We start from the raw sequence: 17,886 nt of genomic DNA, 5'->3' as shown, positions 1-17,886 counted from the left end.
ATCCTCTGTCGTCCCCTTCTCCTCCTGCCCCCAATCCCTCCCAGCATCTTTCCCAGTGTCAGGGTCTTTTCCAGTGAGTCAGTTCTTTGCATCAGGTGGCCAGTGTATTGGAGCCTGAGCTTCATCATCTGTCCTTCCAGTGAATATTTAGGACTGATTTCCTTTAGAATGTACTAGTTGGAGTCTTCTTGCTGTCCAAGGGACTCTCAAGAGTCTTCTTCAACACCAAAGTTTAAAAGCATCAATTCTTGGGTGCTCAGCTTTCTTTATAGTCCAATTCTCAGTCCATACATGACTACTGGAAAAACCATAGCTTTGACTAGACAGACCTTTGTTGGCAAAGTAATGTCTCTGCTTTTTAATATGCTGTCTAGTTTGGTCATAACTTTTCTTCCAAGGAGCAAGTGTCTTTTAATTTCATGGCTGCAATCACCATCTGCAGTGATTTTGGAGCCCCCAAAAATGAAGTCACTGTTTCCATTGTTTCCCCATCTATTAGCCATGAAGTGATGGGACCAGATGCCATGATCTTAGTTTTCTGAATGTTGAGTTTTAAGCTAACTTTTTCACTCTCCTCTTTCACTTTCATCAAGAGACTCTTTAGTTCTTCGCTTTTTGCCATAAGTGTGGTGTCATCTGCATATCGGAGGTGATTATTTTTCACCTGGCAGTCTTGATTCCAGCTTGTGCTTCATCCAGTTCAGCATTTCTCATGATGTACTCTGCAGACAAGTTAAATAAGCAGGGTGACTATATACAGCCTTGATGTACTCCTTTCCCGATTTGGAACCAGTCTATTGTTCCATGTCTAGTTCTTAATGTTGCTTCTTCACCTGCATACAGATTTCTCAGGAGGCAAGTCGGGTGGTCTGGTATTCCCATCTCTCTAAGAATTACCCACAGTTTATTGTGATCCACAGAGTCAGAGGCTTGGCATGGTCAATAAAGCAGAAGTAGATGTTTTTATGGAACTCTCTTGCTTTTTCGATGATCCAACAGATGTTGGCAATTTCATCTCTGGTTCCTCTGCCTTTTCTAAATCCAGCTTGGACATCTGGAAGTTCACGGTTCATGTACTGTTGAAGCCTGGTTGGAGGATTTTAAGCATTACTTTGCTAGCTTGTGAGATGAGTGCAATTGTGTGGTAGTTTGAATGTTGTTTGACCTTGCCTTTCTTTGGGATTGGAATGAAAACTGACCTTGTCCAGTTGACCTGACATTTTTTTGTAACTGAGGAAGAATGTAGTTTTGTGTTAACTTTATTTTGTGAGTTTTTTAGTGCACTGTTTTATTTTGTAAATCAAAATGAGGAAAATTAATTTTTGTTCAAAGTATTTCAGGTACCTTGAAAAAATAATATTTTAGTGGTTGAGAATTACTATTATGGCTTTATAAATATCATGCAGAATAAGTATGAAATAATTGAATAGTGTTTTTAAGTAATCTCAGAAGAAAGTTTGTGTTTTATATTTTTATGTTTGGGGGTAAAGTGAGTCTAAATCCCTCCTTACTGGTGAAAGAATCTTTTCAAACATCTGTAAATCATTTGTATTTTTCTGTTGTTTAGAAATGATGTTTACATATTATCTGAAATATGCTATTATCTGAAGCAAACTTTTATCTGAATTAGACTAAAGATTAGATTCACAAATTGTTAGAGAACTTAAACCATCTCATGTCAGAATGCTTTTTGTTGGCACTAGTAACTATAAAATTAGAGCTCAGTATAAACTTATTCCTTGATTCTCAATTTATAGTCATACACTGCTAAGTTAGAATGTATAACTACTCTTAAATTTAATATTCTACATTGTGAAAATGAAATTATCTCAATCTTATTATAGCTGTTAAAATGGTGTTCCTTTGACAGATTTTGCCTGACAGTGCAATCCAGAGTAGAATCTTACATTATTCTTTCTCAGTTTACAATGTCCTTTTCCATCCACAGTCATCAACATGGTTTTATAATTCTGTATTTGTTTACTTGTCTAATGTATGGATCCTTCCACTGCCCCCTAAATTCCAGGGAATCTTGAATAAATAAATCTTGACCTATGATCTGTCTGTCAAAACTGTCAGTTTGCCTGACACACTGCAAATATTATTAAATGAATGACAACAAATATAATTATGTTTCCACAATTTTGGGATCTTGGTATAGTGAAAGGAATATCAGTCTAGGGCTCCAAAGGTTCTCGCTCTATTTCCATCACACATTTATTCTCTATTAAATAATTTCTTTCATCTGTAAAATGAGAAATGGGAGAGGGAATTTGACATATTTGTAGTGGATTATCATTAATATTCCTTCAACTAAGTTTTTGTAGTGTGGGATAAATGTTATGATTGCTTTTAAACAGTTATAACCAAACATTACATATTGATTTCCTTTTTTTTTTTTTTTCATTTAAGTGGTACATGATCAGCATTGTCCACATTTACAATCGTTGGAGAAACAGTGAAATTCGGTGTTATGTTAATGGACAGCTGGTATCATATGGTGATATGGCTTGGCATGTTAACACAAATGATGTAAGTTTTTCTTTATCTGTATTTTAATGTATTTGAGTGTTTGATATATCACTGATTATAGCATGAATTGAATAATATAATTGGTTGGTAGAAACTAGCTTTATTTTGAAGTTTTTTTCTGTTAAGTGAATTTTGCCTTAATTTAGAATAATTAAATTGCTAAAAGACACAACTAGTGATACAAAAAAAGAAAATCGGTTGGGTAGATTATTAAGTTTTAGGTCAAAATTTAAATGCAATATTGTGTTCTTTTCAGAATCTCAAGCATTAAAAGATGTGTATTCCATGTCCTGGCTATTATAAACAGTGCTGCGATGAACATTGGGGTGCATGTGTCTCTTTTAGATCTGATTTCCTCAGTGTGTATGCCCAGAAGGGGGATTGCTGGGTCATATGGCAGTTCTGTTTCCAGTTTTTTAAGAATTCTCCACACTGTTCTCCATAGCGGCTGTACTAGTTTGCATTCCCACCAACAGTGTAAGAGGGTTCCCTTTTCTCCACACCCTCTCCAGCATTTATTGCTTGTAGACTTTTGGATAGCAGCCATCCTGACTGGCGTGTAATGGTACCTCACTGTGGTTTTGATTTGCATTTCTCTGATGATGAGTGATGTTGAGCATCTTTTCATGTGTTTGTTAGCCATCTGTATGTCTTCTTTGGAGAAATGTCTGTTTAGTTCTTTGGCCCATTTATCAGCAGATGAATGGATAAGGAAGCTGTGGTCCATATACACCATGGAATATTACTCAGCCATTAAAAAGAATTCATTTGAATCAGTTCTAATGAGATGGATGAAACTGGAGCCCATTATACAGAGTGAAGTAAGCCAGAAAGATAAAGAACGTTACAGCATACTAACACATATATATGGAATTTAGAACGATGGTCATGATAACCCTATATGCAAAACAGGAAAAGAGACACAGATGTACAGAACAGACTTTTGGACTCTGTGGGAGAAGGCGAGGGTGGGATGTTTCGAGAGAACAGCATCGAAACATGTATATTATCTAGGGTGAAACAGGTCACCAGCCCAGGTTGGATGCATGAGACAAGTGCTCGGGCCTGGTGCATTGGGAAGACCCAGAGGGATTGGGTAGAGAGGGAGGTGGGAGGGAGGATCGGGATGGGAAATACATGTAACTCCATGGCTGATTCATGTCAATGTATGACAAAACCCACTACAATATTGTAAAGATATTAGCCTCCAACTAATAAAAAATAAATGAAAAAAAAAGATGTGTATTATACTTTATTTTGATGTGAAAGGAGTACCTTAAATAGAATAAATATGTACAGTATGTTAATATTGTTTATTAGATGAATGGTGGTAAATACTGTGGAGGAAGGTTCAGTGGGAACAAATACAGAAAGTATCGGTGTAGGGAAGGGAGAAGCCAGATCGTCCAGAGATGGCCTTAGTGTTGAGACCAGAGAAAGCCATGTGGGTGTTTGCAAGAAATACCCCCTTCAGTGGAAACATGAGTGCAAAGGCTTTGGGGCAGAAGTGAAAAGTTCATCTTGGTTTTTATATTTCTTTAAAGTTTATTTTGTTTTCTTTAAAGGCTCAAACAGTTTTTCACCATTGAGGATAATGTTTGCTGTGGGTTTGTCTTATATAGCTTTTATTATGTTGAGGTATGTTCCTTCTATTCCTGCTTTTTGGAGAGTTTTAATCATAAATGAGTGTTGAATTTTGTCACAGGCTTTTTCTGCATGTATTGAGATAATCATATGGTTTTTATCTTTCAATTTGTTAATGTGGCATATTACATTGATTTGCAGATATTAAAGAATCCTTGCATTCCTGGGATAAAGCCCACTTGGTCATGATGTGTGATCTTTTTAATATGTTGTTGGATTCTGTTTGCTAGAATATTTTTTTAGGATTCTTGCATCTATGTTCATCAGTGATATTGGCCTGTAGTTTTCTTTTTTCATGGCATCTTTGTCTGGTTTTGGTATTAGGGTGGTGGTGGCCTCATAGAATGAGTTTGGAAGTTTACCTTCCTCTGCAATTTTCTGGAAGAGTTTGTGTAAGATAGGTGTTAGCTCTTCTCTGAATTTTTGGTAGAATTCTGCTGTGAAGCTGTCTGGTCCTGGGCTTTTGTCTGCTGGAAGAGTTCTGATTACGGTTTCAATTTCCGTGCTTGTGATGGGTTTGTTAAGATCTTCTATTTCTTCCTGGTTCAGTTTTGGAAAGTTATACTTTTCTAAGAATTTGTCCATTTCTTCCAAGTTGTCCATTTTATTGGCATATAGTTGCTGATAGTAGTCTCTTATGATCCGTTGTATTTCTGTGTTGTCTATGGTGATCTCTCCATTTTCATTTTTAATTTTGTTGATTTCATTCTTCTTCCTTTGTTTCTTGATGAGTCTGGCTAACAGTTTGTCAATTTTATTTATCTTCTCAAAGAACCAGCTTTTAGCTTTGTTGATTTTTGCTATGGTCTCGTTTGTTTCTTTTGCATTTATTTCTGCCCTAATTTTTAAGATTTCTTTCCTTCTACTAACCCTGGGGTTCTTCATTTCTTCCTTCTCTAGTTACTTTAGATGTAGAGTTAGGTTATTTATTTGACTTTTTTCTTGTTTCTTGAGGTAAGCCTGTAATGCTATGAACTTCCCCTTAGCACTACTTTTATAGTGTCCCATAGGTTTTGGGTTATTGTGTTTTCATTTCTTTCTGTGCATATTTTGATTTCTTTTTTGATTTCTTCTATGATTGGTTATTCAGAAGCGTGTTATTTAGCCTCCATATGTTGGAATTTCTAATAGTTTTTTTCCTGTAATTGAGATTTAATCTTACTGCCTTGTGGTCAGAAAAGATGATCGGAATGATTTCAAGTTTTTGAATTTACCAAAGATAGATTTATGGCCCAGGATGTGATCTATCCTGGAGAAGGTTCCATGTGCACTTGATTAAAAGGTGGAATTGATTGTTTTGGGGTGAAATGTCCTATAGATATCAATTAGGTCTAGCTGGTCCATTGTGTCTTTTAAAGTTTGTGTTTCCTTGTTAATTTTCTGTTTAGTTGATCTATCTATAGGTGTGAGTGGGGTATTAAAATCTCCCACTGTTATTGTGTTACTGTTAATTTTCCCTTTCATACTTGTTAGCATTTGCCTTACATATTGCAGTACTCCTATGTTGGTTGCATATATATTTATAATTGTTACATCTTCTTCTTGGATTGATCCTTTGATCATTATGTAGTGTCCTTCTTTGTCTCTTTTCACAGCCTTTATTTTAAAGTCTTATTTTATCTGATATGAGTATTTCTAGTCCTGCTTTTTTTTTGGTCTCCATTTGCGTGAAATATCTTTTTCCAGCCCTTCACTTTCAGTCTGTATGTGTCCCTTGTTTTGAGGTGAGTCTCTTGTAGACAGCATATATCGGGGTCTTTTTTGTATCCATTCAGCCAATCTTTGTCTTTTGATTGGGGCATTCAACCCATTTACATTTAAGGTAATTATTGATAAGTATGGTCCTGTTGCCATTTACTCTGTTGTTTTGGGTTTGAGTTTATACACCCTTTCTGTGTTTGCTGTCTAGAGAAGATCCTTTAGCATTTGTTGAAGAGTTGGTTTGGTGATGCTGAATTCTCTCAGCTTTTGCTTGTCTGTAAAGCTTTTGAGTTCTCCTTCATATCTGAATGAGATCCTTGCTGGTTACAGTAATCTGGGTTGTAGGTTATTCTCTTTCATTACTTTAAGTATGTCCTGCCATTCCCTTCTGGCCTGAAGAGTTTCTATTGAAAGATCAGCTGTTATCCTTATGGGAATCCCTTTGTGTGTTATTTGTTGTTTCTCCCTTGCTGCTTTTAATATTTCTTCTTTGTGTTTGATCTTTGTTAATTTAATTAATATGTGTCTTGGGGTGTTTTGCCTTGGGTTTATCCTGTTTTGCCCTCTCTGGGTTTCTTGGACTTGTGTGACTATTTCCTTTCCCATTTTAGGGAAGTTTTCAACTATTATCTCCTCGAGTATTTTCTCATAGCCTTTCTTTTGAAAGCATTTCCCCGAAAGTCAGGAACAAGCAAGGGTACCCACCCTCACCACTACTATTCAACATAGTTTTGGAAGTTTTGGCCACAGCAGTCAGAGCAGAAAAAGAAATAAAAGGAATCCAGATTGGAAAAGAAGTAGTAAAACACTCACTGTTGGCAGATGACATGGTCCTCTACATAGAAAACTGTAAAGACTCTACCAGAAAATTACCAGAGCTAATCAATGAATATAGTAAAGTTGTAGGATATAAAATTAACACACAGAAATCCCTTGCATTTCTATACACTAACAATGAGAAAACAGAGAGAAATTAAGGAAACAATACCATTCACCATTGAAGTGAAAAAAATAAAATACTTAGGAATATATCTACCTAAAGAAACAGAAGACCTATATATAGAAAACTATAAAACACTGATGAAAGAAATCAAAGAGGACACAAATAGATGGAGAAATATACTATGTTGATGGATTGGAAGAATCAATATAGTGAACATGAGTATACTACCCAAAGCAATCTATAGATTCAATGCAATCCCTATCAAGCTACCAACGGTATTTCTCACAGAACTAAAGCAAATAATTTCACAATTTGTATGGAAATACAAAAAGCCTTGAATAGCCAAAGCAATCTTGAGAAAGAAGAATGGAACTGGAGGAATCAACCTGCCTGACTTCAGGCTCTACTGCAAAGCCACAGTCATCAAGACAGTGTGGTACTGGCACAAAGACAGAAATATAGATCAATGGAACAAAATAGAAAGCCCAGAGATAAATCCACACACCTATGGACACCTTATCTTCGACAGAGGAGGCAAGAATATACAATGGCGAAAAGACAACCTCTTTAACAAGTGGTGCTGGGAAAACTGGTCAACCACTTGTCAAAGAATGAAATTAGATCACTTTCTAACACCATACACAAAAATAAACTCAAAATGGATTAAAGATCTAAATGTAAGACCAGAAACTATAAAACTCCTAGAGGAGAACATAGGCAAAACCCTCTCTGACATAAATCACAGCAGGATCCTCTATCACCCACCTCCCAGAATATTGGAAATAAAAGCAAAAATAAACAAATGGGACCTAATGAAACTTAAAAGCTTTTGCACAACAAAGGAAACTATAAGCAAAGTGCAAAGACAGCCTTCAAAATGGGAGAAAATAATCACAAACGAAGCAACTGATAAAGAATTAATCTCAAAAATATACAAACAACTCTTGCAACTCAATTCCAGAAAAATAAATGACCAAATCAAAAAATGGGCCAAGGAACTGAATAGACCTTTCTCCAAAGAAAACATACAGATGGCTAACAAAAACATGAAAAGAAGCTCAACATCACTCATTATCAGAGAAATGGAAATCAAAACCACAATGAGGTACCATTTCACGCCAGTCAGAATGGCTGCCATCCAAAAGTCTACAAGCAGTAAATGCTGGAGAGGGTGTGGAGAAAAGGGAACCCTCTTACACTGTTGGTGGGAATGGAAACTAGTACAGCCAGTATGGAGAACTCTGTGGAGATTCCTTAAAAAACTGGAAATAGAACTGCCATATTAATCCCGCTGCTGGGCATACACACTGAGGAAACCAGAATTGAAAGAGACACATATACCCCAGTGTTCATCACAGCACTGTTTATAATAACTAGAACATGGAAGCAACCTAGATGTCCATCAACGGACGAATGGATAAGAAAGCTGTGGTCCATATACACAATGGAATATTACCCAGCCATTAAAAAGAACACCTTGAATCAGTTCTAATGAGATGGATGAAACTGGAGTCTATTATACAGAGTGAAGTAAGCCAGAAAGAAAAACACCAATACAGTGTACTAACACATATATATGGAATTTAGAAAGATGGTAACAATAACCCTATATGCGAGACAGAAGAAGAGACACAGATGTATACAACAGTCTTTTGGACTCTGTGGGAGAAGGCGAGGGTGGAATGGTCTGAGAGAATAGCATTGAAACATGTATATTATCATATGTGAAACAGATCTCCAGTCCATGTTTGATACATGAGACAGGTGCTCAGGGCTGGTGCACTGGGATGACCCAGAGGGATGGGATGAGGAGGGAGGTGAGAGGGGGGTTCAGGATTGGGAACACATGTAAACCCATGGTTGATTGATATCAGTGTATGGCAAAAACCACTAGAATATTGTAAAGTAATTAGCCTCCAACTAAAATAAATAAAATAAAAAAATAAAAGCTCAAACAAAACAAAAAAATCAAAGAATCTGTGACCGAAGCAAGTTGTAGATTGCAAAGTTTGAAAATATTTACTATCTGTTTCTTTATAGGAATAGTTTGCTTGTTCTGTCCTAGAAACTTATAGTTGGGTCATAGTCAATACATATTTATGAGAATAATTTTTTCCATAATTAGAATATTCAGTGAAGTTCTGCTTCATATTTGCCTTCCAGAGGGGACAGTCTTTTTATTATAGAGTGGTCTTGTTGACTGCCATTGACTCTATAGTCATATTTTTAAAAAGAAAGGAAACAAGGACTGATTTTTTTAATTATTTGCGATAATATTCCAAGAAATGGAGAGGCCTGGAGAATAACACACACACATATGCACACATACATTATGTAGTCTGTTCTACAGTTCCTGTACTTCTACTTAACAATTAGGTACTCTATGAGGAGTTTCTCCTTTGGACCTCATTCACAGTTTTTTGGTTATTTTATTGAGGCATCAAAGGGATGCCATACATATATAATGTCTTGCTTGTAGAATAACCTGTGAGGATGGGTAGTGAATAGTGACTAGTTTTGCTGGTCTGGATAGATAGGGCCACATGTTAGGTGAGATATAAGAATTAGAGGTGAGAAGGATCTTGTTAAATGTGGTTTCTTAGGTGCTAAACTCCCCAGATGGAGAGCATTGTATAATACCATCTGCTTTTGTCAGCAGATTTTGGTAATTATTATTTATTTGATTCTGCATTATACCAATTCATCTAAAAGAAGAAAGTGATTTTTCTTTGTGTCTTTAACTTAGTGTAGAGAAATAGAGAAATATACCCATAATGGAGAAATGAGGTAGAATTAAAAAATTTTGGTCCAGTGTGTTTATGGTTAAATTTGAAAGAGTCATTCTTTTGATTCAGGTAACTATCTATGGACAATTACAAATCATTATAGTGTAAAAATAAGTTATACTTTTGTAAATAAATAGTTTTAAGCTCTTTTTCTTTTAACTGTAGAATTTGGAAAGTTGGTCAAGTGATTATAGAATAGTCATTGTTTGCTTGCCCATAAATATGAAACATTTGACTGATTAACTTTCCCCAAAAAATCTTTAGTCTTTTTTTTTTATTATTTAAATAATCCATAGAGTCTTAATTGTTGGTTTCTTCTGTTATTATGCTTTATGGTATTACTGACCATGAAGGCAAATATCCTTAAATATTTTGTCATTGCAAAATAAAACATTGGATTTTTTTATGACTTTTTAAAAATAGAGCTATGACAAGTGCTTTCTCGGATCTTCAGAAACTGCTGATGCAAATAGGGTATTCTGTGGTCAACTTGGTGCCGTGTATGTGTTCAGTGAAGCCCTCAACCCTGCACAGATATTTGCAATTCATCAGTTAGGACCTGGATATAAGGTAGGAAGATCATCTTATTATAAATTCTATGGAAAGTTATAGGTGTGAAATGTGAAATACTATACACAATTTAGTATATAATGATAGGTTTTCTTCAATGCGGTTTAAAAGTCATCTGTGTATTTTGGAACTGAGTCATTAGTTTGTTTCATTTTGTTTCAAAGATGTTTTTTTCTCTTTTTAACTATTTTCCCCTTACCTTCCTGAATGCTTTTTTATTCTTTAGAATGTTTTCTAATGATGAAGCCATAGCTTTTGTTGACATAATTCTTAAATAATAAATTTTGTAAAACCATATTGCTTAATGTGATATTTAAAAATCTCAAATTACAAGATATATGAATTATATTATGAACAAATATTAGAGATAACCCAAATAGAATAGTTAATGATTTTGAAGGAAAATGATGTAAAATATTAAATGTAGCTGGAACTATTGAGTGTTAGCTTCTCTTTTTTTGCTTGTTCTTTGCTGTTGACCGGAAGTTGGCAGAGTAGTGCATATTGTAATTTTGCAAGACTAATTATTTAATGTGATTTTCCATATTTTCTTGGTTTTTTGACTTTAAAAACAAAGATTTATTTAAGCAAGATATTGCATTCACATATATGAATTCATTCTTAATGGGCAGTACACCTGGCTGGGGAAATATATGAGTTTTGTGTAAGTCACATTTGGAATTGTGATATCCCAAACTGTATGGAGTTGAGAGAGAATACTACAGTGTAATTCAAAACTTTTATAATTCTGAAGATCTTTCATGGAAGAATTGTTTTTCCTTTTTAAAACTTAGTGTTTAAATAATCAGTGTGAAGATTGTGCTATGGGAAAGGGAGTACTAAACATTAAAAATATTTCTCCTAATGCCTTTGCACTTTTGCATTAATATTTCTGTTTAAAATTTTATGTTTTATATTGGACATGTAAGTGACAATTTGAATTTACCCTTATGAAAAGATATTTCTGTTCCCAGTGATTTTAATAACCATAATAGTATTGAATGACAGTAGTGCTGTCATTTTTATGTCAAGGTGACAGTACTGGCTGCCATCTTTTGTCCATTTTGTTTTGCTATCTATAGAAATGAATTTGTGCTTGTTACAGCCACTTTTTCTTCCATGAGTACTTTTGTTGAATTTGAGTCCTAGTTATGCCATGTGTTGAGTGTGCATGGAAATGTCTCTATAATTCAAATTTTTGAGTTAATATGCAACATGCCTTCCTTTCATACTTCTTTTCCTTATTCCATATAAATATTTGAAGTTGGTTTCTTCAGGCACTAACAGAATGATATTAAGTTGGGTGACAAACTAGTGAAATATAAATAAAGTAGAAAATCAAGAAGATACAGCTAAGAAAGCCATAAATCCAGTGTGATTGCTATAGTGAAACTTCATATTTGGTGGGAGCTTATTAGCAGCAAAGGAAAAAAAAAAGGATTAAACATCAGCAGGTATTAACTCTCTCTTTCAGAAAGGAGCAAATATTGTTCTGAACTACTTTACAAACTGAGCAGTTTATCACAGCAGCCCTTTCTTATCACATTATTTTATACCAATGATGAAAATAAGTAGTAACTCTTTGTCACCTTGTTCTATATGCAAGTACTCATGTGATAAAGAATATATTCCTTGAACTTTAGCATAGACAGTAGAGTATATGTCATCATCTGCATCAGAGTTAGAACCTTTAAAAGAGAATGCTTCTCAGGATATCCCCTGGTGGTCCAGTGGTTAAGACCCTATGCTTCCACTTGCAGGGGGCACAGGTTCAATCCCTGGTCAGGGAATTAAGATCCTACATACTGTGTGGCCTGCACCCCCTGCCCCCCCAAAAAAAGCCCCAGAATTAAAGTAATACATTAAGAAAAAGAGAAAGAAAATGCCTTTTGGGCATTTCATGAAAAAAATTTCAAGTTTTGAAAGTTCCCAGTCTGTAGGCTTAGCCTATGGGTTTCCTTATTATTAATGGAGATTGACTGTTAAGTTCATGGGTGTGTGCACTTCCTCATCTTGTGAATTTAAAAGGTACAGTACCGTCAGGACAGGCACCTGCAAAAATTTTGATATTGATACTTTATTTCTGGAAATTTAGAAAATTAAGGAAGGGTGCAGAGGATGCAAATGAAGATCAGATTGTGTTATGACAGGGGATAAAGCTGAGGTGGCTCACACAGTATAGTCTCAGTTTCCTTGGTAAGTAGGAGGCAAAGTCACTTCCTGTGAGAGAAGGGGTAGCGGGTTGTAGTGGAAATTTTAAGGTATGTCAGTCAGTCAGTTCAGTCGCTCAGTTGTGTCCGACTCTTTGTGACCCCATGGACTGCAGCACGCCAGGCTTCCCTATCCATCACCAACTGCCAGAGCTTGCCCCAAACTCATGTCCATCAAGTCAGTAATGACATCTAACCATCTCATCCTCTATCATCCCCTTCTTCTCCTGCCTTCAGTCTTTCCCAGCATCAGGGTCTTTTCTAAGGAGTCAGTTCTTCACATCAGGTGGCCAGAGTATTAGAGCTTCAGCTTCAGAATATTCAGGACTGATTTCCTTTAGGATTGACTGATTTGATCTCCTGGCCGACCAAGGGACTCTTAAGAGTCTCCTCCAGCACCACAGTTCAAAAGCATCAATTCTTTGGTGTTCAGCCTTCTTTATGGTCCAATTGTCAACATCCATGCATGACAACTGGAAAAACCATAGCTTTGTCTAGACCGATCTTTGTCGGCAAAGTAATGTCTCTGCTTTTTAATATGCTGTCTAGGTTGGTCATAGCTTTTCTTCCAAGGAGCAAGCATCTTTTAATTTCATAGCTGCAGTCACCATCTGCAGTTATTTTGGAGCCCAGGAAAATAAAGCCTGTCATTGTTTCCGTTGTTTCCCCATCTATTTGCTATCAAGTGATGGGACCAGATGCCATGGTCTTAGTTTTCTGAATGTTGAGTTTTAAGCCAGCTTTTTCACTGTTTCACTTTACTTTTTTCCTTTGCCTTTTGCTTCTCTTCTTTGCTCAGCTATTTGTAAGCCCTCCTCAGACAACCATTTTTCCTTTCTTTTTCTTGCAGATGATTTTGATCACTTCCTCCTATACAATGGCACGAACCTCAGTCCATAGTTCTTCAGGCACTGTATCATATTAAATCCCTTGAATCTGTTTGTCATTTCCACTATATGATCATAAGGGATTTGATTTAGGTCATAAACTGTATGGTCTAGTGGTTTTCTCTACTTTCTTCAATTTAAATCTGCAATGTGCAGTAAGGAGTACATGATCTGAGCCACAGTCAGCTCCCAGTCTTGTTTTTGCTGAGTGTATAGAGCTTCTCCACCTTCGGCTGCAAGGAGTATAATCAATCAGACTTTGGTAGGGTATGTTAATTAGTTGGCATTTGGTTTAAATTAAAAATGAAGCTTATATCATTAGTTGTTATATAATAACACAATGTTTGTGTTTTTTGCCTCCAAATGTCTGCAGAAAAGAGACACCAGAGAAAGCATTATAATGGTCAGACCATATTGTCTGTGATTTGGAGCTTAATGTAGATAGCATGTCAACATCTGGGCTTTGAAATAAATAAGTTAATTCTATCCACAAATAATGTCTTCACATCATCTATACCATGAAACCTGCTGTCTCAAGTGATTTTCATCTGTAGATCATTAGAGTGCTAGGTAGTTTTCTTTATCTGGAATGCCTGATTTTAAGCACTGTAACTTGTCAGTGAATATTTTGTACCTGGTTATCTTTGGTAAACAGAAAATGAGGTAGGATATCACTGATTAATTAAATAAATCATTAAGTTTGTGAGTAATTAATGGAATACAGAATTTTTCACTGTAACTTTCTCTAGTTTAGTCAAGTTGTATCTCATCTGGTAAAGAATCTGCTTGCAGTACAGGAGACCCCAGTTCAGTTCTTGGGTCGGGAAGATCCTCTGGAGAGGGGATAGGCTGCAGACTCTAGTATTCTTGTGCTTCCCTGGCAAAGACTCTGCCTGCAATTTGGGAGACCTGGGTTCAATCCAGGTCTCCAGGGAAGATACCCTGGAGAAGGAAAAGGCTACCCACTCCAGTATTTTGGCCTGGAGAATTCTAAGAGTCAGAGACAACTAAGCAACTTTCACTTTTCACTCTTGAGTTAGGTTGATTTTGGAGCTCCATTTGATTGCGGTTTTTCAATTGTTTGCAAGGTTGTGGAGTCATCTATAATATAAGATGGCATTTTGACATAAACTTGCAAAACAGATGTTTACAAAGTTTAAATATTTTATAATCATTACTGGAGATTTCCTAATTATGAAATAAACATGTGGAAAACAATCTTCATTTGCTGTATATTTCAGTATTTAGTTTTGTGTTCTGTCTTCCATTCAAGAAAATGGTAGCATCATGATTTTTAACAGTTTATTATATTAAGATGAAGATCTAACTGATAGGGGAGAATGTATAAGACAACCATCAGAATTAAAAGTCATTTTGGAGATTTTTCAGTACTTACATGGAAGAGAAAGTTCCTAAGAAACTGATGTTCCCACAGATAACCATATACAAAGTCTGGACATAATGCAGAAGACATCAGCGCCTTGGAGACTGAATATAAAGCAGGCAAGTTATAGAGGAGAGTCAAAACATGGAACCAGGTAGTCAGCATGGGCTGAGTTCCTCATTTTTTATCTTGATAGACAAACTTCCTGGCTAGAAAAAATAAGGTAACAAGCATTGGGGCAGCCAGCAATACAGGATGAATAATAGGCCCTTAGAAAAGAGGCAGTCATAAAATGAATTCTGTGTTAACAACAACAACTGAAAGAAAACAGTTAAAGTGTGTGGCTGACCCATGAAACCGTGTATGATCATGATAAATGGATACTAGATTGTAAATAACAGTTCAAGAAATGAACTGACATCTGAGATGCCACACACAGAAAAAAATGACAGTCTGTAATCATATCTAAAAGAGAAAATGATCCACTGAAACAAAGCATCAGGATATTTCAGAATATAGTCTCCACAAGATAATATCCAAAATGTCCAGCATATCATCACAAATTATTCATCCTATGAAAAGTCAGGAAAATACAGCTTATTTTCAAGGGAAGAGAAAATTAGCACATACCAACTCCAGGGTAACCTAGAATTGTTTAATTATCACATGAGGACTTTCAGGGACTTTTTGTAACTAATAGGGTAAAAAAAAAGTGCTTGTAATGAATCAATAGGTGGAAATTATCAACTGCAACATACAAATATCAATGGAAATTTTGGAACTGAAAAATATATCTCAGGTAAAAAAGAAATCCACTCTTACTTATTAGCAGAAAGAAAAATGAACATGGACATGAAAGAGATATAAATGAACTTGGATATAGATTGATTGCAGCGTTAGAAGAGAGGTAGAAAAGATGGGGGGATCAAGAAGAACCAAAGAGTTGTATAGGGTGCAGCCTTGAAATCTAGTATGCAAAATGATGAATTAAAAATTCACATTTGAAGGTAAGACAAGAAAAATTTAAACATAAGATTTTTCTCTGCTTTCTGGACTCCTTTCTCCCTTATAGTATGATTGTGCATCTGCATTATGCATTAACCATACCTTGCCCATGGCAGAAATACCTGCTCAACCCTAAAGATCAGTTTTTCTTCTTCTGTTGCCAGCTACGTAATTCCTTAGAACCCACAAGGAGTCAGAGGAATCTACTGTAATATCTCTCTACTCCATTTCCATCATTTTTTCCTTTTGAGGAACTGTTTATATGTAATTTTTTTTTTTCTGGTCTCATGCTTATTTCCTTTTGCTGTCTTATACATATATTTATGTCCAGTACATTTGCAAATTAAATTTTTATAGAAATAAAAACCTCTGAGTAATAGGTACTTAATGTGGCTATGAAGTATGGTTATATAAATTCGCTATGTAAAATAGAGATACTATTTTTAAACTATAATATTTTAAATGGTCTTCCCTTTTAGCCAGTTTCTTTTGAAAGATATATGCATATGCAAAATATGCTACCATTTTACAAGTTAATTGCATTTCTTTTCTGAAATTGCCTGCAGGGTCAGTTTTTAAGTGACACAAGGAAACAGTTCTCATTACTTTAGAGATAAACTGCATTTTTGATGAAAGATGGTTTTATGATGGCCTCAGGTCTTTTATTTTATTCTTTTTCCCAAAATTAAATCAATCCCTTGAGGATGACAGTTTGCCTTCAAAAATATAATTTAAAATTCTGTAGAATTCAGTTGGTAGTGGGAATGCAAAGCCAACTCCAGAAAGCCCTGAGTCGCATCATCATCTCCCCAAGAACTTCAGCTGCCTCAACTGGCCCCAGTCATTATTGCAACCATGAGTATCCAGGCCCCGGCACAACCCAGCAGTACCACCAGGAGCAGTGGCCCTGGTCACCTTACATCTTCAATAACTGTGCACAGAAGCAAGAATCTCATCACAAGAAGAAATGAATACAACATTTCAGCAACAAGAAATGAATGAGAGTGGTTCAGACCTCAAGTACTTGCTTTCCACCCCTTGTTTGTTGTTGTTTAGTTGGCTAAGTTGTACATAACTCCCTTATGACCCCATGGACTGTAGCTCACCAGTCTCCTCTGTCTATGGGATTTTCCAGGCAAGAATACTGGAGTGGGTTGCCATCTTTTACCCCTTAACCAGATAGTAAAACTGTTACTTGCACTACATTCCCTGAGCAGGCTCGAGTTTTTATTATCTTTACCTGAAGACTCTTCAATGATGGCAAACACATTTGTTTTTGTTTTTGTTGTTGTTGTTTGTTTTTTTAAAGCTTGTTTTTTAAATACACCTTTTTGTTTCATATCTGTTCAAGTTGAGATTTTTAAGAACCTCATTTTCAATTTGTAATAAAAGTTTACAGTGTGATTTTTTTTCCCAAAAATGTCAACAAATTGCAAGCACCTGTTAATAAAGGTCTTTTTAAAACCCTTTAGATTCTGCAATTATTTTTAAAACCCTAGATATAAGGAATATTTTGAGTATTGGAATATATGTGTAAATAGTTCTGAGAGGACTCTTTTGCAAAATACAACACTCATTTGGTCATATTTGTTAAGGTATATTTGCTTTAAAATACCAGGCATATTACTTTATAGCTATAGTATATTTAGAATGCTAGACTTTCCACGAATGGAAAGAAAACTGTTTTGTATGTTTTTCCAAAGTTCTAGTTTTATTCCCTCAATGCATTGCCTTCAGCAGAATCTTATTTTTTTCCCCATATTCAAATAATTCTTACCCATTGGTCATAAAATGGTTAATTCCTACCAGATTTTTATCTAGTTAATGTACTAACAACTTTCTCCTCTGCCAACTCTGATTAATAAAGCTACCTAGTATTCTCTTAGGGGAAATAATATAATCTAATGTCATTCCTCGTTGTTCAGAGATGTCCAGTTACTATTTTTAAAGTGTCATTATAAGCTTAGAGATTTAAGTATATTTGAGGTGTTTCAACCAATTGTAGTTACTGTGTTTTTCTTTAAGAAATGCAGATTGCTCCAACTCTGGGCAATTCATATCCCTTCTAGTTGTTACCTTAGTCCTTTTGACATTACTCTTTAGTCTTTCGTAACATCCTTACTATTTGCTATGACGATATTTCTGGCTCATCCTGAACATTTTATAGTTTCAGCCCTGGAGTCAGTCATTACTCCAGGAATCTCTAGTTTTTAAGAATGGGAAA

At 35.6% G+C, this 17,886-nt stretch overlaps 1 protein-coding gene across 9 annotated transcripts in view; it reads left to right on the top strand.

The window, feature by feature from the left end:
- The window catches only part of NBEA (neurobeachin), a 644,508-nt gene that overhangs the window by 101,224 nt on the left and 525,398 nt on the right, over nt 1–17,886 (top strand). For all 9 annotated transcript variants that reach the window (XM_043477413.1, XM_043477415.1, XM_043477416.1 and 6 more), the window contains exons 7-8: nt 2,413–2,532; nt 10,030–10,176. In XM_043477413.1, coding sequence (XP_043333348.1) covers nt 2,413–2,532; nt 10,030–10,176 — 267 coding nt within the window. The remainder of the gene's footprint in view (nt 1–2,412; nt 2,533–10,029; nt 10,177–17,886) is intronic.

Source organism: Cervus canadensis, chromosome 9 (genome assembly GCF_019320065.1).
Source record: "Cervus canadensis isolate Bull #8, Minnesota chromosome 9, ASM1932006v1, whole genome shotgun sequence".
In the NCBI taxonomy this organism is placed as follows: domain Eukaryota; kingdom Metazoa; phylum Chordata; class Mammalia; order Artiodactyla; family Cervidae; genus Cervus; species Cervus canadensis.
Note: the sequence above shows the minus strand (reverse complement) of the source record. Positions and strands in the feature narration are given on the sequence as shown.